The sequence below is a fragment of the Falco cherrug genome, chromosome 4 (assembly GCF_023634085.1).
Source record: "Falco cherrug isolate bFalChe1 chromosome 4, bFalChe1.pri, whole genome shotgun sequence".
NCBI classification, from domain to species: Eukaryota; Metazoa; Chordata; class Aves; order Falconiformes; family Falconidae; genus Falco; species Falco cherrug.
This window is the reverse complement of record NC_073700.1, coordinates 29180736-29202964: the sequence shown is the minus strand read 5'-3', so window position 1 is coordinate 29202964 and position 22229 is coordinate 29180736. Positions and strand designations below refer to the sequence as shown.

General features: G+C 51.3%; 1 protein-coding gene across 11 annotated transcripts in view; it reads right to left on the bottom strand.

The window, feature by feature from the left end:
• FBXL18 (F-box and leucine rich repeat protein 18) overlaps window positions 1-22229 on the bottom strand; it is a 50981-nt gene that overhangs the window by 7615 nt on the left and 21137 nt on the right. For 9 of the 11 annotated variants that reach the window (XR_008731668.1, XR_008731670.1, XR_008731667.1 and 6 more), the window contains exon 5: window positions 11634-11788. Coding sequence is in view for 5 of the 11 variants with exons in the window: in XM_055706685.1 (XP_055562660.1) it covers window positions 11634-11788 (155 nt within the window). In the remaining 6 variants the exon portion in view is untranslated. Of the gene's footprint in view, window positions 1-11633; window positions 11789-12341; window positions 12423-12759; window positions 18779-22229 lie in introns of those variants that run through there. The other 2 variants (XM_055706684.1, XM_055706682.1) reach the window with 2 other exon arrangements.

Sequence of the window (22229 nt, the reverse complement as noted above, 5' to 3'; positions counted from 1 at the left end):
CACCTCTCCCACCTCTCTTGGTGGGCTGGTGTCCCACCCCATGCTGCCGCGGTCCCCACTCATGGCACAAAGCATCTTCCCAAGCCAGGAGCTTCAGCAAGCTTCTGTCCTCCACCAGCCAAGGCTTTGCTAGACTCCTGAATGAGCAAACCTCTCTCGCCATGAGCCAGCTGCTGTAGGCTCTGGATCAATGAAATAGGTAAAAAGAAAAGCAAAAGAAATTTGCATGACTGTTCCCTGACGGATGTTTCATTACGTAAAAGGAACACATCGCCGCCGGCTGGGCTGAGAGCCTCAGCAATAATCAGCATTTCTTCTGTTTTCTCTTGAGTCGCCAGTCATGCATTTAGAATTATTTAAAAAATAAAGAAAAAAAGCAATCACCTAGGGAGATGCTAACTTGGCGGCATGGTCCCATGTGGAGCCGTACAGGGAAGGAGGTACCAGACCCACACACGCCACTTTCTGGGTTGCCAGAGCCCACCCAAAGGAGGATAAAGCCCACAGGACGGTTTTCCCACTGCCTAGAAGGGATTTGGCTCAGGGGTGTCACACGCTGCCTTCCTCCACTTCTTACTCCTCACTCTCACCTGGCTCCTGCCAGCTCCCAGGACATTCAGACAAGTGGTCCTCAGCCTGTAGCTATCTCCATCTCAGCTGGGACAGCCTGGACACGTGGTCTTGGTGAGTTAATCAACGCGATTTCACCCAAAGGTCACGAAGGAGCAATTTATTACACACCGCAAACTGGCAGGAGCGGCAGCCAGCATCCCTGGCAGGAGCAGAGATACGGGCAGAGGTCAGGGCACAGGGAACGACCCCAGGGCTCAGGCTGGGACGTCCAGGAAAGTTTCCTCCTCCTTGCTGAGGCTGCCCAGGTGCCTTCATGGGGCAGAGGCTGGGTGGGAAGACTGGTGGTAGAAAAAGTCATTGAGCACTGAGAAGGGGAACCGGCCAGAAAGATGGGGACACTGGGGACCCCTGACCAGCTCACACCAAGCATCTCTTCAGGTACCATTGGGTCATGCCAGGGTCACTGGGTCACACCTCTCCAGTGCCTCTGCAGTGCTCCCCTTACTTTGAAGGACAAAAAAGGCACCAGTATGGATCTACCTCACTAGTCTTCCTCGCTGTAGCCCACTGCAGGATGAGCAGGGGCCTCCATCCTTCCTGGCGTGTCATCGTAGTTACGATGGCTACCAGCTCCTGAGATCACATCCCACCACACCAGGTGGGTGTCCAGAGCTCTGTGTCCTACATGTCTACTGCTGACAAAGCAGGGAAGCCCAAAGCACGCAGTCAGCTCATGCACCCTGCAGGGCCATCCAGGCAGATGGTAGGAGGAGGCTTTCCTAACAGCAAGATGATGGAAAACCATTTCCAAAGACTCCTCCTAGCTCTGCCTTGCGTGGCTCACACTTGCTCAGGACCAGCTCTTCCTTCCTCTACTACCCAGACGTGACCCACCTCTTCTCCTCTAAAACTACCATTCCTCTCCTTCCTCTCTGCAAGGCTCCCACTGCACCTGCAGAGGCTCCTGGCACCCACTGGGGTGCAACACCCACGCGGGGAGCCAGAGCCAGGGGGTCAACATCTTCACTCAGACCCTGCCTGCGGTGTTATACAATCATAGAATCACTTCAGTTGGAAAAGACCTTTGAGATCAAGTCCAGCTATTAACCCGGCACTGCCCAGCCCACCACTAAACCACGTCCCTAAGCACCACATCTACATGTCTGTTAAATCCCTAGAGGGATGGTGACTCCACCTCCCCGGGCAGGCTGTCCCAGTGCCTGACCACCCTTTTGGTGAAGAAATTTTCCCTAATACCCAATCTAAACCTCCCCTGGCGCAACTTGAGGCTGTTTCCTCTTACCCTGTCACTTCTTATCTGGGAGAAGAGACCGACCCCCCTTGCTGCAGCCCCCTTTCAGGTAGTTTTAGGGAGCGATAAGGCTGGTTGTTTTGCTCTGGCCCTGGCTCTGCAAAGGATGCTGGCTGCCAGGAAGGCTGCCCAGCAGCAAGGACAAAGCAGTGTCACAAGCTGTGGCAGTAGGTACATCCGCCTGGGGAGAGGTTTGGGGGATGAGACCCAAAGTACCCACAGAAGCAACCTCAGCGTCCACCCCACGGCCTCACCACCTGAGCCGGGGCAGCCTGGCTCAGTCCTTTCCCAGGGCTGGGGTCCCCCTGAAGAACTCCCCAGGGTGGAGGCTCCCACTGATGCTGGAGGGTCCCAGGGGATCTGCTCGGCCACCTGGATGCAGCTGGGCTGGGGCTGGCAGCCAGCAGCCTTTCTGCTGAGCGCAGGAGCTGCAGCCGGGCACTGGCACATCAATACACTCTCCTGGAAGGAGCCCACGCTTCATCTGGGAGCAGCCCACAGCCACGAGAAAACCTGCCCCATCCCATCTCATCCCATCCCATCTCATCCCATCCCATCCAGCAGGAGCCGGCTCGTCAGGAATGCCCCGCGTCAGCGCTTTGCCAGTGATAAATAAGGGAGGAATGCGGCGGCTCTGGCCCCCAGGATCTGCCAGGCTTCTCCATCCGAGATGAAAAACGAGGGCTCTGGAGATACTGGTGCCCTTGCCCCTGCCCAGGCTCCCCACTCTGCCGCTGCCAGCCTGGGGGTGACAGCGAGGGTGCCCGGAGCTGTCTTCTTGCTCCTGACCCTGCATGGCCCCGAAGAGGAGGCGGCGGCACAGCGAGGCACCCCGAGACCCCCGGGATGGGGAGAGAAGTACAAACAACAAAAAAAAGAGCTTTTATACAAAACCCAGATACTTCCATTCCAGCTAATGTGCAAGGATAGGAAAGGGAGGGGGGAGAAATGCAGCAGCTGGGATTTCAGAGAACAATGTGGGGAGAAAAAAGAAAGAGGGAGGAAGACAAGTGCGGTTGAGTCACCCGCGGTTGTCAGCCCTTTTTGGGGGGAGGGCAGCGGGAAGGTTAGTGATCAGCCAGATCTGAAACCAGACAAAACTATTTCCACATGCCAATAAAACCCCAAGCGCGAAGGGTTTGCAGGGCTCTGGGGCCCCCGCGCTGCCTCTAAAACAAAACAGAAGAGCTGGGAAGCTCACCCGGGCAGGAGCTGGCGCGTGAAAAGGAGCACAGTGATGGCATCTGACCTTTCCTTCCCCATCGTCTGCCCCCTCCTCGCCTGCCGCAGCTCACCCCTCCCAGCGTCGCTTGGTCTGTGTCAAAGGAACGCAGGGCCAAGGGACTGAGCGGCGCAGGGCTGGGGATGCCTGGGGGGGACCTTGCCTCCCACGTGGGTCTGAGAGCTGAGAACCTCCAACTCATCTCGCTCATGTCTTTGGTAGGTTCCAGCACGCGAGGCCAGGGATCGAAGGGCTGAAAGCACCACTGCTGCCATGAAGCCAGCCCCTCGCAGAGGCCGAGCCACGGCAGCCCCCTTCCCAGGGAGGCTGCCGGCCCCAGCCCTCCCCAGGCTGAGATGGGGACATTCTCCAAGCCACAGCCAAAAGAGACCCGCTCCCACCTGTGTCCTGCCATGCGGTGACCTTGGCTGAGCCTTTAATTCGCCCACAGCTTAGTCACGGCAGCCATAAAACCCCGTGCAACCGCCAAGACCTTGCCAGCGAGGAAAGCAGCTGCCGCCCTGAGCCACTATAAATCACCGCACCAAAAAGCGCGGCACCCACCTCCCCGCTCCCCGGCTGTAAATCTGCAGGAACAGAAACCAGAGTGGCTTATCTGGAGAGGCCACATCCCTGCCCCAGCCCAGCTCAGCCCTCCTGCTGGCTGCGTGTCCCCCCCCACCCCCCAGGGAGAGGAAGAGGATGCCCAACTCACACTAACGGCAGGCAGCGCTCACAGCCTTATCGGGCGGGCAGCAGGCACCCTGCGCCTTCCGAGCCCTGAACCCCCCCATGCTCGCTCCCACACTCGGGGTAATCGCCGCCTCCACGGCCCCTGGGAGGGAACCACCAGCTTCAGACTGTGAACAAGGGACAAGCAAACCCTCGGCATGTCCCCGAGCCCTCCGCGTGCCCGTGCTGTCCCCCAGCCCCGGAGCTGTGGCTGTCCCCATATCTCCACCCCGCTCCTGCCACTTGGGTGGATGACGATGGCTGGGACCCAAGGCCAGTCCAGTCCCTCAGCCTGCGGGAAACCTCTTCATTCTTTGACCATTTGCTCAACAAGCCCAAGGACTGGACAACTGTAACGATCCCCTCTTTGTTGCAAGAGTTTAAGAAACCTTGGATACCTCAACCAACACCTGGACAGGGAACCTCCTGTTCTCTGGTGGGTGCAGGAGGCAGAGCTGAAGGGCAGCGCTGCCATCCCCTCTGGACATGGGAGAGGAGGATCATCAAGGAACACATCCAAGGACACACCAAGTATGATCCTTGTGTACTTTGGGCAGGTTTGGGAACTGGAGGGTTTCAGTTCACAAGGCAGCCTGGAAGTCTCCGCCACTCTGGTCTGTGCTCACGCCATTCCAGCACCTGTCTCTCCAAGAAATGCTTCACCTTTGCTATGTTAATTAACAGTGCAGAAGAAAAATCAAGCAAGGGACTGTGCCCTGTCTCATCATCCCATCCCACCAAGGCAAAACCATCAGGCTCTGCAGCTCCAGCCACCTGGAGCCAATTCCCAGTCTTCCCCACCCCAGAAAATCCACAGGTTTCACCCGAAAGCAAGAAAAATTCAGCCACTCAGAAATGCTCTCCCCTTCTCCCCACTCCCACCCTCCCTCCTGCGCTCATTACGCGGGTGCTATTCTGCTCAGGTCCTCCTGGGGTGCTCATCACCGCATCATCCCCACCGCCAACAGTGACTAACATCTGTCACATCTTTGCTCTCTCATCCTCGGCCAGAGGCAGGAAAGTGCCTGCGTGTGCGTACATGTACCCTGCAACATGCCAACGCAGAAGCCCCAGGTCAAAGCCACCGGCTCATTTTGGTGTAAATCAAGGGTTTGTGAGGTGTTTGCATCAAAGGCAGCGTATTGCCCCCAGAGCAGAAAGCACTGACTTGGCCCTGGTCTGTGATCCCAAGGCGGTTTGTGCTCTTCCTCATCAAAGAAACATCACCATCAGCACCACCACAGAGCATCTGCGAACACCCAAACCTGCCCAGCATCCAGGAGACGAAGCGACACTCCAGGCACCGCAGTGTGTCCCTCCAGCCCAGCTTCCCACGCTGCCCTGATCAGCACCGGCACGCCACTGCCTGGCCCTTTGGCATTCCCAGCTGGTCCCATCCAGGCACTGGGCGATGCTGGTGCCGGCAGGCCGCAGGCAGGGAAGGAGAAAGCGAACGGGGAGACACGTGGCATTCCCAGAGGACCAGCACAGTGGGGAGACCCTGAGCATCTCGGTCTTCTGAAGGGAGCGGGTCCTGGCAGCGTCAGGAGAGATTGCATCCTGCCGCCAAGAGGCAAGGAGCGCTGCCCCACCACCTTCACTCCAGTCTGCTGCGACTTACAAGCCCTTTGAGTCACGTACCCTTAAAGCTTCCTGCAAGCCATTTAATTCTTTCTTTTTAAAAAAGGCTGTAAATGGAGCTGGATTCCTGTGGTTAACCCAGCGCAGGGTCCGTGCAGTGAGCACACCTGCTAAGGCAGCTCCATTGCCTCATCCCCGGACCACCGCCACCGCATCACTCACCGGGATGAGCTGCAAGTTGCATGTTGCCCGTCAGGAGTAGCTGGCTTTTCCTACGTGCAGCTTGCAGCCCAGGGAAGGCGGTAGGGACCTGGAAGATTCGTACGGAGCCTCCTTGGCAAGGGACACTTGCAGAAGGTCTGACCACCTCCAGCCCAGAACATCAAAGGATGCGGCTCAAGGAACTGCAGGATTTTGACAGACGGTGTTGGCACGATGTGAGTGGTGTCACAGCACAGGAAGAGGGCAAACACTGTCACCATCATTAGGAAAGGAGAAAGCAACTCAAGGGAGAAATAAAAAACTCCTAGGCCAATGTCAGCAGTAAGTTGCAGCTCTAGAGCCCATTTCCATTTGGAGAGAAAGCAAAAATATAAGTGGGACAATATTTTGTCACCTACACCTAAGAACAGTAAGATCATATTGGATTTCCCTGGCATCACCTGACTTTCTTGAGAAAGGAAGATCAGTCCTGGGATCACAGCTAATCCCGGCACAAAAAGAAATGTCTGTGGCAGCAGGTCTGGGAAAAGCCAGCTTCCCCTGGAGCCGGCTGGCCCCGAGGAGCAGCACGATGGGGACAGTGACACATTCAGCCAGGGCAAATTTGGGGTGTAAGGTAGCAGCCTGCATGGGAAGTGGTGAGGTGGGGATGACCCAGGTGTGCTGGGACATCAGGAGTTGACCGAGAGCCACTGACGGGGGAAAAGGCAAATGCAATTTTAGATGTGAGAAGCATTTTCAGTAAAGGCAGAGGAATACAAGTGCCGTTAGACCAGACACAGGGGGAACCTCATCTGAAAGGCAAATATTTCAAGGGGAGTAAAATCTTGAGCAGGGCGGAAGACCTCATCCAGCTGAAGGTCAGCACTGATCCAAGAGGAAGGGCACAAACCAGTGTAACTTAAGGAGGGTGGGGATCTGAGGTCAGAGCAAGGTGGTGCTGGCACAACCCTGCGTAAGAAAAGCAGGTGTGGAACACCCAACCGCTCAAAACAGAGCAGGATCCGTTCCCCTGACGTGGCCACCAGCAGTAACAGGAGACGACAGTCAAACCAGAGCCTTAACCCTGCTATAAATGAAGAGAGACACATTCTGATTAAAGCAACTGGGTGCCTAGTTAAAGCCTGATCGCAATAGGCTGCTCACACATTTGTTGACCAGCTGAGTCGTGCTCCTGTGGAGCTGGTAGGGCTGAGGTAGGACTACTCTGGAAATGGGAACATTCCTCAAAATCATACACCCTGATCCTGGCAGAGCTGGTCACCCTCCCCAAGGCAAATGAGCCTGTAAAAGTCAACAGGACAAGAAAGAAAAAGGTCACGAGAGATTTGGAGTTTGAAGGTACCACTGAAAAGCCGGTCCTAGGTGCAGAGAAGAAGAAAAACCTTGAGTTTTAAAAGAATGAAACCTGGTGCAAACATCAGAGCTTCTCCAGGAGGCTGGAGAAAGCCCTGCCCTCTCCCACCACTCTTGGTGGTCCTCACTTCCCACCCAGATGAGCTTAGTGATGTGCTGCACCCAACATCTGCAAACCACAGAAGAGCTGGGAGGCTGAAGACACAAAATACCTCTTCTTCACACATGGAAATATCAACTACCATCATCAGTGTGGTTTGCAGAGCTGGGCTCACAGCCCTTCAGCTGCACCGAGCCCATGGGCTTCTGAGAAGAAAACTCCAACCCCAGAAGGGACCTTGGGAAGCCACCCAGCTCCATCCACACCACGGCAGGACCTGAGGCACCCCAGGCTTTGCTGGCACGAAAGCCATGCTGAGCACAGCTGTCCTGCACGGTCACTGCCCCCCTCGAGGGAATGGAAACCACAGCAGGGTTTTACGACAGCATTAAACTCAATGTTCCCAGCACCTCTGGTAGTGCGGGACCTGCTCAGAAGGGTTATTCCAGCCTGAAGGGCAGATTTACCAGAAACAAATCCAAACAGAGAAGCAGCCGCAGGGCTCTTTGCACACCTTCTGCCAAGAAATGTTGGGGCCTCCAGCATGAGAGGGGCAACAACTTGTTTCTTCCTTTCTCCTTTCTTTTTCCTAGTAAATTAAAAATAATAATAACGGTAGTAAACTCCCCTTGGCTTTATCCTCCCCCACCAGAGCAGATGCAATTAGCAGCTTCCCTGAGTGGCAGAGGTGTGATTTACTCCCGGAATGGTTACATTAAGATGTAGGGCAGTGGGAAGTTTCCATTTGGCCCCCGACCAAATTCCCCTTCCCAGCCATTCCCACCACTGAGGATCAGATAAGCTTTCCTGCTTTGCTCCCTCATTGACAAGTTTGGAGGCACAGCCCATGGTTTGGTTAAAGAAGCCCCAAAAACATGGTCACCAGACTCTTCATGCCAAGTGGGTACCATCCCCCATCCATGGGATGCTCGCTAAATTTAAGCATCCCCTGAAACCATGTTGGTACCCTCTGGCTGGGCACAAGCCGCTTCATAACCCGAGTTGGCAGCTGCTGCTAAAGCTCCCCAAAATATCCCAGGCCCCAAGTGAATTCCCACGGTACTGGTGGGCAGCTGAAACCTTAACAGGTCCTGTATGAAAAAAGCCAGTCCCCAGCATGGGACGTGGCTGCAGCCTTGTGGCATCTGAAGCACTGGGCTAGCTGGAGCGGCTACAGCCATCCCCATCCTGGCACCAGGTCCTACACAAGGGGCAGCTCTCATCCCCCCCAGAGGACCCAGAAGCACAAGCTGTTCCCTTTCCACCCACTTATCCCCTTGATGCTCTCAGACGGGTTTTCACGCCACTTCCCAGAGCCCAGCCCCCAGCAAGTGCTGCTGCATCTGCACAGAGGCCGGCGATGAGGGGCAACGGTGCTCCGCGCCACTCACGTCAAGCCCTCCGCATCCCATGATTTCTATTTGATTCCCTTTTAAAGGGGCTGTAATGCAGCTCATATTTATACTTCAAAACAGCTTGTTTGTGTAATTGCCAAAAAAAATTTAAAAAAAAAAAAAAAAAAGACACAAAACAACCCTGGTACAATGACTAATTAGCTCGCTGCTGCCTCGTACCCTGTAAACAAATGTATTTGTAACCAATTTGCAAGCACTTTGCATAAGGGGCCCAGAACACTCGTGCCTGTTTGATGCATTTTGACATTAATTTGATAATAGCGGCTTAACAAGGAATCCAGGCTCCCTAGCTATAAATATGCTGCTTTTCCACTTCCTTTTATCTGCACAGTGAAATAATGTTTTTCCCCCTGCTGCAATAACCACCATCCAACCCTTTCATGAATGCCCTTTATGTCCTTTAGCATTTTCAAGGCTTTTTTTTTTTTCTTTTTTTCTTTTTTTCCCCTCCTCCTGGAGAAAGTAAAATGGTTTTATTAGTTGTATTTTTAATTCCTGTTCACTGGGGGGAAGGAGAAGAGAGGACAGCGATGGTACTCTGATAACACAGCTTCCAGAAGACGGGGATGAGGGACCTGTTTGTTCAGAAATATTTCTCCATCCGTTTGTGCTTCATAGGAGAGAGAAAGCTCATCCCTTTCCCTCATCTTTCCCACTTGCTGTGGCTCTCTCTCTCCACGCAAGCCTTCACCAGCACACCAGAAAGCAAATTCAAACACAGTGAAATGAGAACAGGACACTGGAGTCCACCCTGATGCCAGCCCCAGAGGGTGGCACTACAGGACCACCCCACTCTCTGGATCTCTGCTTGATGAGACCACAGCACCACAAGAACCATCATATCTCAGGGGAACGACGCGAGAAGGGCTGGATCACAGGGACTGAACTGCGGCTACAACTTGTCCATGCACAGGCAACACCATTTCTTGTCTCCTTCTGGTCCCTCCCAAGACTTTCCATCCATCCACATGGTCAGACTCTCACTCGCACGCACACTCTGGCTCATGCACGCGTCCTCCACCTCCAGCTCACCCGTCAGCCCCTGGGGAGAGGCTGTCACTGGGGCCTGGGAGGCAGCAAGCACACAAGTAGCACCTTGGAAATTGTCAGCTGCATCCCATGGCCACAGACGAAGCCTCTGGGAGATGAAACGTTTCGGCCTCTCTCCTCCGTACTCCCTTCTTGCCTGCCTCCAGCTTGGAGCCAGTGATGCACAGCCTGCTCCCAAACATGATGCAGGGGGTGACAAGTTGCACTCAGAGCACAGACCTGGAGGACCTCTTCTGCCATCCCAAGCCTAGAGACCCCCCAGACAAGGTGGCAGAAGATGGAAGAACAAGCGTTCGGAGCTGTAGGCTGAGGGTGAGGGTCTGGGAGGTGTTTCAGCCAGCACCCTGCAGACCTGCCCCCTCTGAGATGCTCCCACCCAAGACACATTGAATGCTGAAGAGCAGCTGGTGGGAGATAAGGGCTATGAAAGACAGATCAGGTGGACCAGCCCAGAGGGCAGCATTAGCGCTTATCCACGCTTCCCATTTTGGCCTGCAGTGCTCAGGAATCCAGCAGCAAGAGACTGCAAAGTGGAGAGAGGAGCAGATCTCCAGGCAGAAGAGTACTGGATCACCTGATCCATCGAAATGTCCTCCCCGAACCCTTAACTATAATTACCAGCCAGTTTCTTTCCAGGGCTAGAGACATTGTTGAAGATGCTTCACCCCTGCCTCCTTGCTGAATCTCCAGGATTTCTTCACACCCCAAGTGCATCACCCCCGCCGCTGACCCTCCTCTGCCCGAAACGTGCAGGCTGCAGAGCTGTGGTGTTAGTAACCTGCTGGTTCCCAGCAAGCCCAGTTAAACCAGGGAGCAACAAGTCGGTTGGGCAGAAAATGGAGGCAGCGGGGTGGGGAAGGGAGCAGGGGACAGCCACTGCCCCACCACGTGGCACTTCGGCAGGGAGGGGAAATCATTAACAACCCAGACCTGCACGTACAGGCCTCCTTGCCCCTTCACACAGCAAGCCATGGCAGGCACAGCCTTGCTCGCCACGAGCAGGTCCTACCCTCCCCTCTGCACACAGCTGGGTCTGGAGGACGAGGAGGATCTCGAAATGGTCTTCTGCACATCTGCAGGCTGCTGTCAGCCTAAAGGTCTCTGATGGCCCAGGGACTATCGAGCATCTCTGGAGGTGCAGGGCTCCAGCATCCTCATCAGGAGACAGGCAGGAGAGAGAAAACCCACAGTGCAAGCCAGTAGCCTTCCCAAACTTATTTTTTCTTCTCTTTAAATGCATCCTGGGTTGCCGTGATCTAGTCTGAGGCACTTGCCCAGCCTCCTCCTCCCCCACAGTGAGCAGAAGTGCCTCTTGCCCCCTCCCCCATCACAGAGATCAATACTTTCCTAAATAATGGCTGTATAGATAAGGGCAAAACCAAAACCACACTGAGACATCCAAGTGGTTGCAGGAGATCTCTCCCCCTGCCAAGCTCTTCACCCTCAGCTTTTCCACACCTCTGCTCCGGTTTCCCCTCCTGGAAACCGCGTCGTGTCGCTCCTTGCCAACAGATAAGCTGGCAGAGGGCACAAGATCAGTACTGCGCGCGGAGAGGGTTGCTCTGCACAGGCCTTCCCCAGGTTTCCTCCCACCCGTGTACCATACCGACCACGGCCCTCTCAGCCATTTCCCCCTGAAGTCCTCCTCTGGCACTGTTAATGCTGAAACCCCACGGCAAGTCCCAGCGATAAGTTGGAGACTTAGCAGAGTCCAAAAGCACATTCTTTCCTCAGCCTCCTCCCTCCTTATCTCTTTCCTCCCTCCCCCAAAAACACATTTAGATAAAAGTTATTGGAACAATAAAATCCATAACTTAAACACAAGCGCAGGAGAGATGGAGGGAGGGTCTCCATTCCATGCCCTAGCGAGCAGACCTGCCAGAAAAGAAAAACAACAGAGAGCCCATGATCCCCTCTGAAATAAAACCTGGCGCAGGCCCTTGGAGCACTGCAGGGCAAGACTGTAGCAGACGTGCTCTCCTGCAGTCCCACCCCGTGCCCTGCACAGACTCACTCACCTTCTAAAAACTGATCACACGTCAATTTTGAGTGATCTCCCGCTTCACCTACCTGGGGTGAGTTGATTTAATCCTGTGGGTACATGAGCTGCACCATTTTCCACCAAGCTGCTCCTCTTGCATGTTTGTTTTGTGGATTTTGTAAAGCCAAAGTAGACGTTGCAAGTACCTGAAGCCCGGGTTCCCCACGGATCACTATCCGGCACCCTAAAAACAGCAACACAAGAGATGGTTCAATAGGATATGCGTTTTCTTTAGCACTGACCAGCCCTTCCACACAGGCGAGCCCAGCAGCTGGTGCTGCCCCAGCTGTATCGTGCACAGGGCTGTGGTCCAGGACATCCATCCCAGTCCCCTCCACCCCCCCAACGGTGGCGATACGCTTTCAGCCACCACCGCAGCCCCCCAGGATCCAGGGTCCACGCGTCTGCCGTAGCTACAAGGGCAGAAGTGCTGCTGCCAGGGCAGGTTAATCCCTGCAGTTTCCTTCGTCACAAGCAGCACTACCTGCTTCCACCATACCAGCTTCCCCTTCCCACAGCCGCAGCCACCCCAGCTCCACTACATCCATGCAGTTGCGGGGGCATTAATAGAATTTTGGCCACCCCCGTTCACATTTAATCCTTGATTTCAGCGCTTGGCTTCACGCAGAGAAGCGGTGCCGACCCAGCCTGCTGCCTGAGGTTGGGGCACGGCACAGGGTATACCCTGGGGTTTCTCAGAGTAACGGACCTTCTGCAAGTCACTTGGGTTCACTTACCCTGGGATAACTGTTGTTCTGTCCCACAGCAACACGGCTCAGCAGTGGCGTGCTCCAAGGCCCATGGAGGAGAAGCATTTCCTAAACACAAAGCAGCTCCTTCTTTAACCTGCAGCTGAGCCCAGAGCCACAAGCACCAAGGTGCGGAGAGCAGCATTGGCAAACCTCAGACCTGGGGGAACAGGGCTGTAAACCCCATTAGCACCGCTCAGCCCAGCACTCCCAGCGGGTGACACTTCCACTGCTCCCAGTCCAGACTGGGGCTACACCCAGGCACGTCCCTGCCCATGCAGCAACTCACCCCACATTGCTTAAACTTAAAATGCAACGCCAAAGCGTGCCTCCTAGGAGGATGGCTTTGGGTTTGGTTTTAGAGGGAAATCAGAGGCAGAAGGCAACAGCAGAGACCTGGTTCAAATCCGTTTCACTCTTTATTTGAAGTTTTACATGCCACCAGCGTACATGAAAGTTGCACATTCAGAATTTGACTCACTACTAGAACAAAGGGCCAGATGCAAACACAAGTGTCAAACGAGCGCACAGATGGAGGAGCCCAAACCGAGGAGCTTGTCAGTATTTGCGACCAGGCTGTGCCACATCCTAATGGCACTTGAGGCCTCAGAGGCGAACCCACAGTTTGGAGGGCCACCTCCCTTTGCCATCTCCAGGGCACTGGTTGTGAACTGGGTCTCCTCTCCTAAAGCAGCACCGTTCTCCTGCAACAAGCTAAACAAGCAGCTTTGGTAACATCTCTACCAGAACCGAGGGTGTTTGGAGACCAACTGCCCACTTAATGCTGTTCTAAATTCCCCTTTCTATCAATGCCAGCAGTTTTTACAATGAGAAACAACTTCCACCCGCTGTTTATAGGGAGAGACGACAGAAATAGGGACTCTTACACTGACATTTTATTTTCAAAGAAAGTTTTGATAGAAAAACATTTTCCCCAGCAGCCTTGGGCAGGGAGTTGCAGCTTCCACTTCAAAGGACAAACTTCAAAAACAAATCCAGTGTCCTAATGGTTTTGTGCTACATTACTTAATTGTCATACAGCTAATTAGCAATGCCTGATTTCACATTCTCTGTACATAGATGAAGTTCACAAAAGAAGGGGCTACTTAAAACAATAAATAAAACAAGGCACCAGGCAGCCAGACTCCGACAACATTAACATAAAACGTTACACTTCACCATTTAAAAAACTGAAATTAAAACCCCATCATGATTAAACCTATATTGATCTCTCTTCCTTCAGATCTCAGAGCTTTGAATCTCTGCAAGAAAGGGGGGAGAACGCAACGCAGGAAGCGGGGGCTTAGTGTGCACGTCTGTGTATGTATTTTGCCAGCATGCAGCAGAGATCTTTAAAATTCTAATTATTTCCCTATCACCAAGTAAGATCGGGATCAATAGATGGTACAAACTGACCCCTTTCCTCAAGTGTCAGGGGGAAATTAAAAAAAAAAGAAAGGGGAGGGCGAAACAAGAGCGTCAGAGGTCAATGCCACAAAACAATAGATATTGATGTCTCCATTCATTTCAAACAGCAGAAAGGTCAATGCCTCCCTTGCTTCATGTTTTATGGCTGAAATCCTGCTGCTAACAGCAACAATGTTAGTAGTCAGACCTCATCCATCCTTTTTTATTATTATGATTATTTCTAACCAGGTTAGTCATTTTGAAAATTTGACGAAAGCTGGGAAGCAGCAGTGGGGGGCAGGGTAGGAGGAGAAGAGGGGAAGCTGCCCTGGAAATTGATGGAAGGGATGGTTTCCATTAGTTTTCGAGCCTGCCTGTCCCCCTACCTGTGCTCCGTTTTGTCCCTTGCTGCCCCCTAAAAAATGAAAAGGGCCTAAGGCAACATCCCTTCACTATTAATCATTATTCCCTGTACAACATCCCAATTGGTTTCTATGGAAATGATTCTCCTGCTAGAGTACCCCGGCTGCCTGCGCATCTAATCAAAGAGGCAGGAGAGCTGCAATGGAAGGAGATTTGCTCCTGCAGTACCCAGGCCGGCTCACGGGGCTCCCTTGCACGGGGCTCCCCGCAGGCAGGGGAGAGGAGCTTTGGCTGGACACGCTCCCCTAGGACCTGACGAGGGGGAATTGCATCTCCCTCAAGCAGCCAAAACAACCCTTCCGCACCGATTAACTCCACAAACGGAAAAGCCCCACATTTCTGCAGCCGTGGGGGATGTAACCCATCCTCAATAAAGGCTGCTGAGGGAAAGTACCCAGCACCTCACAGCGTACAGCCCCATTCCTGTACGTCACCCCAGGACTTTCATGCCTCTGAAGATCAGCAAGGTGAAGGGACAGATCCCGCTCTGCTCCCCTGGGTCTCAGGTGCCTTGGCAGAGGAGGCGGCAGTCATGCAAATAAACGTGAGCAGGGTTGCTGCTCTGCTCCTCAGCAGCCTGCATCAGCAGCCCCAGCCCTGCCCTGCCCTCCCAAGGGAGCACATCCTCGTCTGCAGGGGAGCGCATTTTGCACGCCTGCAAGCTCCCTTGCACGAGGCAGGTGAGCCCTCCTCCCCTTGCACAAGTGGGGAAACTGAGGCCAAGTCTCACAGTGCATGTCTGGCCGACAGGTCAAGGTATACGACGCAGTCCTGCCCTGCTTCCTTTCACTGCCATCCCTTCCCCTCCTGCCGAACCACTTCCCTAACAGACAAGCGACTGCAGCCCAAGCCCTCCTGAAGGAAGAGGCCATTGTCATGCAGTCCCCCTCCCAAACTGAGCAGCAGATACACTGCCATTTTCTAAAGAGACCATGAAATCAGCTTTGCAAAACAGCTGAGGAAGCAACCCTTTAACCTACAGTCCTTCTACAAAACCTACTGAAACACTGATGAATTAGCCCCACCAAATTCCCCGCAACAAAACCACTGTCACTCTCCAGGTCTAGACCCTGCCAGCCTGCAGGAACCAAGTGTCACTTTGCTAAACAAGAGTTTGGACATCAGCAGAGCAGCAAACAACTTCTGATTTTACATGTTAATGGCACTTGTCCCAGAATATCTTTGTCCCAAAGGAGCACGGACACCTTGCTGGTGGTCAAAGCAAAGATTTCTTCTGCAGTCCCCAAAGATCGAAGGTCTGATTTGCAGTGCAGCAAGAAACATGCCAGCAGGGACTGGGAATCCAGCAGAGGCACTCCCTGCAAGAAGGGCACCTTCTGTAATTGAATTCATTTATTTTAGACTACGGACAGTGGCATCAGCAGGCTCAGAGATGACCTCATTAGATGCTCACAGATAGCAGGAGGGAGATTTCTGGAGAGATGGGGACAGAGTCCAGAGAAAAGGAGGGGGAATTTCATATTAAATAAAAGCTAGGAACAAAACACCCATCTCCCTGTTCTCCTCTCCTCTTCTAATGCTGCACGCCGGAGTCTTGGTGCTGAGCGGGCTCCGAGTCCCATATATTGCTCTGCTCAGAACATATGGTGCTATGTTTAATAGCCCGGCTCTGCCAATTGGGGACTATTAGGGTGGGTTCTTTTCCCAGTGTAAATGTTGCAGAATATAAATTGTAATTAACACCGATGCCAAAATAGCACTTAGAGAAAATAAGCACATTATTAACATCTGGTGAATCCTGCATGGAGTGCAGAAGCAGCGGAAATTCTCACTCACCATGAGAGGATTTGTAGTAGAGATACTGAGCATTGGCCCAAAGTTGGGGGGTTGGGGGTGGAAGGAGTTTTTAGCTCTTCATTTCTATTTGTGGTGCTATCTTTATTACCTGTAGGTGACCTTTCCTAGCCCCGATTATAACGGGTAGCATTTGCATCAGGACTTCTGACCTGCTTGTGTGAATACAGATGTCTAAACATCATACTCCAGGCAGCAGAATAATGCCGTTATAAAACATGCCTGATTGCCTGCCCCGATCTAGCAAGACACCAGGCAGATGGGTATCACTTTGCCAAGCAAAAGGTACGGCATGTTTCATGGGGTTACTCTAACCCCCAAGACCAAAGGGTTAACACCACCATTAAGCAGCAGGTCTTTTCTGCGTACCACTGTCCCCCAGCCCAGATTTTGCAGCAGGGCAGGAACAGGCAAGCTGGCGGTTCTGCCAAACTCTTGCCCATGCCACAGCGTGCACGTGGAGGGAAATCCCTGCTGAGAGTCGGAATGGCCTCCTGTAGCATGTACCAAATGTTGGGATTCCTCCACAGGACAGAACAGGTCCCCTCAGGCATCAGAGAACTGGCTCCATACCCTCAGCCTTCTCTCAACCCTGCCCTGAGGCTAGAGGCACAAGGAGGAGAAAGCAGCTTTACTAATTTTTCAAACAAGGAGGAGAAAGCAGCTTTGCAAACACTCACTGCCTAACCCTTGCTTATTTATTCGAGCAAAGGAACACGGGCAAAAACTAGGCAGACCTGAAGTGGCCTGAACTGGACAAAGCAGTGGCTCACGTTCCTACCAAAAAGTACATCTGATTTGCTGAATTGAGGGAAGAAGGACAGAAGAAAGCTGTTGGAAAGGGAGGGAGGGGTTCAAACAGGCAAGTAATATGACAAGAGGTAGAAAGAATGACCTCGTTGGGAGATCAGGAAAGAAAACAGTGGCAGGATGCCAAGAGCAGGGCACCAGCTCCTCACACTCACCTGCAAGGTGCCTAACCTAAGGCTGAGTCTCAAATACTTGAGGAGTGATCACAGCTCAGCTGCAGCTGTTCCAGAAAAAGCACAAGCCAGCCTCACCACCTTGTTACAGGCTACAAACCGGAGACCAGTGCTGGCACCCTGTCCTGAGTGGGGAAGGGAAAGAAACTCAGGGCAGACAGCAAACGCATGCAGGGGTTAGTTCTAGCAATGTTGTTGTTAGTAGAAGGCTAACATTAACCTGCTCATTAACACTGTAATCTATCTGAGCACAAGTGTTACCCCAGTCTGGGTCAAGACTTACACCAGCAAGACAGATTTCCCGGCAGGTTCACATGTGACTGACGGAAAAGTAAGGAGGGAAAGTCTTCCAAAGCTGGGAGATGCATTTTACTCTCAAATCTATTCCATCAGACCAGGCTTCCTATAAACTGATAGCAGAAAACCGTTTGGGAGATGGCATCTTGTGCTGAAAATGCCGACAAAGGAGATGGGGACATCATCTTTGGACAACACTGGGCCTCCTCAGAAAAGCACTGCTCAACTCATTAGCAAGTGTCTAGGCGGAGAAGTTAGCTCTGGTTGATAGCTGTTTTGCATCAGACTGACCCACTGTGCTACTACAAAATACTCCAGCAGAAGGGAAATCCAACTACCGCCCAGAACCGTGGCTCCAGGAACTGGTAACTCGGCTTTTGGTACAGCTGTCTGATGCTTTCAAAAGTGCTCAGTAAATAAGGCAATATGAAAGTGATCCAGACCACTACTGACGCCTGAGGAAGTTCTGTGGAGCAGAGAAGCTGACTGAAATCACACTGTGAAAATACATCATAACATCTCTAAAATTAGCATGAGCTCAAGGCATGGGATCTAAGGACAGAACTGGAACACTACATTCCCATCTACACTGCAAGACAGACTGCATTTAAATCAGATCTGAGCCTCAGCTTATTCACTGTAGGCACCATCTACCCTAGGACAAGGATTTCCAAAAAAGCTGAGAACTTCTTCCACCAGACCGATGGAAACAGCATCAGCAAGAACATACCATGATCGAGGTGCTAATGAATTAAATTTGTTATTCAAAAATAAAAGAGAGTCCTTGTGGTACTTCTCAATCAAAAAAACCCTTTAAATATCTGATTGCATGTGCGTGACTACAAATGCATATTTGTAACACAGAAAAGATGTGATGCACTTCAATTGAGCAACACATTTTTGTGCCTCTTAGCTGGCTCAGACTTTCTACTTTGCCAAAAATAGACCAAAGCAAAGAATGATTTCCACCAATATCACAACGCACACTGCCAAAGTACACAGGGGTCCTTAGGAAATACACCAGGCGACACAGGGGAAAGAGCATTGTTAAGTCAGTTTCTCTTACCTTTAACTTCAGTAAAATAACAAAACAATTCCTATCAACTGCAAGGAAATACTCATCAGATTCCAGAAGCCTTTGAGAGAGGATTTTCAGATGCAAGCGCTATCCAATAGATGTTTTCCCACTGCAAAGGACCAGCTTTTTTTATTTTGCAATTGCACCTATTAAAAGTGATTGTACAGCATCTAGCAAGGTGGCCAGGAGCTGAAGATGGGAAATCCAGGCCAACAAAAAGCTATTTCATGTGCTCACTCTGACTGTCCTTTCCATGCTGTGACAGTCACCACCACAAGTTGGGAGGTTCCTCAGCCACTCTGCTTTTAAACAAGGTAATTTCATCCAAGTGCCGCATGGGGACATCTCTGATGACCTCTGTCAAGTCCTCATGAAGCAGAGGGAAAATGACGACATTTAATGCAGGACGGTCCGCCTGGAAACTAAATCAGACACAGATTATTAGCCAAGGAAAAATAGGAATTCTCCTGTGCAAGAGAAGGGGATTGCATGTATATAGATCATGCAGTGGTGAGGGCAAGGGTGGGTTGGTTGTTCGGAGCAGGCAGGGACAGCTGGAAGTCAGGGTTTCCCACTCTCCTCTCTGTGTGTCAACGGGGAGTGCAGGCTGGGCTTGCACCCCTTTTCAGTGAGTCTGTTGAGCTGGCACAAGCCCAAATTGGGCCCATCATGGGGAGGGAGGGAGCAGTTTTAAAAAATTAATAGATAATTTGCAACATACAGGTATTCTTAGGGGAGCAGAGATCCTAAGAGCTCTGCCCAAACTGGGCAAGGTGCTCAGAGATAACAATTTAAACCCCCTACAAACCAGCAGCAAGTAGCAGAGCCATTAAGAAAACCAGGCCAGAGCAGTGCCAGGCATTCCCTGGGGACTGAGCCTGGGATTATCACTTCAGGCTGGGTTGTTCTGCATGCAGAGTCTGCACTCTGCAATTAGAGCACAGGCAAGTTTAGAAAGCTCAGATCTGGAGATAAGCGTTTAAGTGTGCACGCACAAGCACGTGCATGCACACACACACACACTGCAGCCTCCTTTTTAATCCCAAATTGCAGAAAACCTGTCTTGGCACCACAAGAATTTGCCTTAACAGAAACACACACAAGTATCCCTGTTTGCCACTTGAGTTCTGGGTTCCAGTTTCTGAATCTACAGCCTCAGTCTTTCGGTCCCCTCTTAGAGAAATCTGCATTCTCCTCCTGCCCTCCTAGCTCCTCTTGCCAGCATCACACCACGGGGTCTTGCCTTCCAGCACACATCTTGGAGCCTGCAAGTGAAAGGCCTGACACAACATGAGAGAGGAGAGGCAGGGTTGTAAGTACAGAGCAGAGCAAGAGCGCACCAGGTAAACCATCTATGCAATGTAAAAAGAATCAGACAAAAAAAAAAAAATCCCAAGTACCCATCAGCAAGTACTCTACATGATAACAACCTGGTGAGTAAGGGAACAAGGGGGAAGAAAAACATTATTACTCAGTGTAGCATAACAAGAGTTCAGTCTTTTAAAGCTGGGGGGTAAAGGGAAGTTGCACTATAGCTTCAGAATTACACACTTGAGATTAAAAAGACTTGTGACTATTAGCCCCATGCCACAAAGATGCTTTCCAAACCATGTGACAAGAGCCAGTTCATTATCATTCTAAAGGAGGCAGGGTCAAACTGGCAGCATCAGCCCCTTGAGGCTGAAGCAAGTTGTGTTGAGTTGAAAGAGAAGTTCTGCTCGACACTGCTCAACAAACTTCTCTTATACTGATGCACGTCTGGAAAATTTCCAGCTCTGAAACAGCCAGAATTCTGTCAAACAGAGGGGGAACGGCTGGATATTTGGCTGCTGGAAACACATATGAAAATCCCAGGTAGCAATACAGCCAGCCGAAGAAAAGGCCACGAGAGACTGGCATTTCCCAGGAGACAGAAAGGTTATTCCCATCCACAAATGATTTGGAGCAGCGCTGCCAAAAACATAGCAGAGAAACTCCTATTCCAAGGCTAGTTGCTCAGTCCCGGTGGATTAAGTTAATTTGCCTGAACCTAAGTAGCTGCAGGAGTAAGGATTTCCAGCAACAAAACTACCCGGGGCAATTTTCAATCTTTCTGCATCACAGACCTGCCCTTCATGCCTCATGCCTAAGGGCTGGCAGAAAAGGACACTGCTCCTTCAGTGGATCTGGGGGCGTGTGTAGTGGCCACACAGTTTCTCACTTCCACAGCACTGCCTGCAAGAAATCAACCAGCAAATAAGCACTGATCTGTGAGGCAGTTGGTAAAGTCTGCAGTGAAATTACATAAAATACAGCAAATGTCTCTTTGATAGTCCCTCCTCTGCCTCAGCTCTTCATGTTTCTTATCCAACACCACAGTCCTGCAGAGAAAATCACGTTAATAGACCAGGTTTACTGACATTCAGCTAGGAAGAAACAGCCATCTCCCCAAGGCAAAGAAACCTCTGCTTCTTTCTTTGTATATAGACTCTCCCAAATTAGATCTGCATGCTGCCTTCTCACCGTATACAAAATTGTAGTTTATAAGCAGCCTTTACATGTAGCTATAAAAATGAGAACCTAGACAAGTTTACATGACAATCTGCCACCAAGACAACTGAAAAGCCCCAACACAGTAAGTATACCTTCCAAAGAGGCTGGATTTATATGAGAGGTTTGAACTCGATCTTAAAAAAAAAAAGAAGAAAAAAGAAAAAAAGAAAGCTTTGTAATTTTCTCCCCCCCTCAACAGGAAACTGTATGTTACTGCAAACCTTGTAAATTCCATACCCCAGCAAGTTGACGCCGGAGAATTCTTTCCATGTACAATTTGCGTGATTTAAGAAAAAAAAAATCAAATGCACATGGTTCACTATTATTCTCAGCTAAATGTGCGTGCAAAGCCTCTCCTTTAACTGCCTGTTAAAAAACACCCTGATTTTAACGAGCAGCTGTCATAATGTTAAACTGGGATTAGCAGATCCCAAAAGCAGACTCCCTCTACAATCTATGCTCCTTTAGTCCTTCCCCGGAAGGCAATTCCTTTCTTCATACACCTGTCCAGGTGGGCTAGATTAAGTGAGAAGCACTTAGAGCACTAGTTTGAAAGGCCCCAGGCATGGGGAGGAGATAACAAGAAGGGGAAGAGATTGAGTTAATGAGTTGCAGAATAGCTCCTGTAATCTTCTTGACGGTTCTTTCCTCATTCCACACCTGGATGGACTTCAAACTCGATCCACCTCTGCAAGCGCATGGCTTGTAAAATTAAAACCCGAAGGACAGAGAAGGATGTCGACCCCAGGAGACAAAAGAGCTGCAGTTTCAGACATGAAATCCTGCTTTTTTTCCAAGGAAAGAAGCCAAGGATATGCTTACTTGCTCTCTCCTACAAAACCTCCAGACTAAACTCATCATGATTAATTAAATGAAAGCAAGTTTTCTAGGCAACTGACTAGCAGCCCCTTCAAAACAGATCCTTTAATCAGAAACAACCACTGGGATAACAAAGAAAATACCCACCCCCCCACACACACATATATTTTCCAGCATTGCCTCTGGTCCAGCAGACTCAACACCAAACCAACTACCACCCAGTGGGAACTTTTACAAGGAGGTCTCTGAAATGTGTCCTCATTTGGATGTGGACACATAGCGGGCCTGACTTCAGCAGCTGACTGGAGTCATTCACGGAGCTGGGAAACGAACAGTGAAACGCACCCCTTGTCACAAATTCCTCCTGGCATCAGCAAAGGTATAACCTCACTCTACAGTTTGATCTTGAGCGGGCTGCAGGTGGCTGAAAGGGTTAATGGCGCTTTGTTATTTGCCTCCAGAATTATCCCAGAACAGGTGTGGACTGGACACAGTAAGGTTATTTTCAAGTGAACAGCTTGG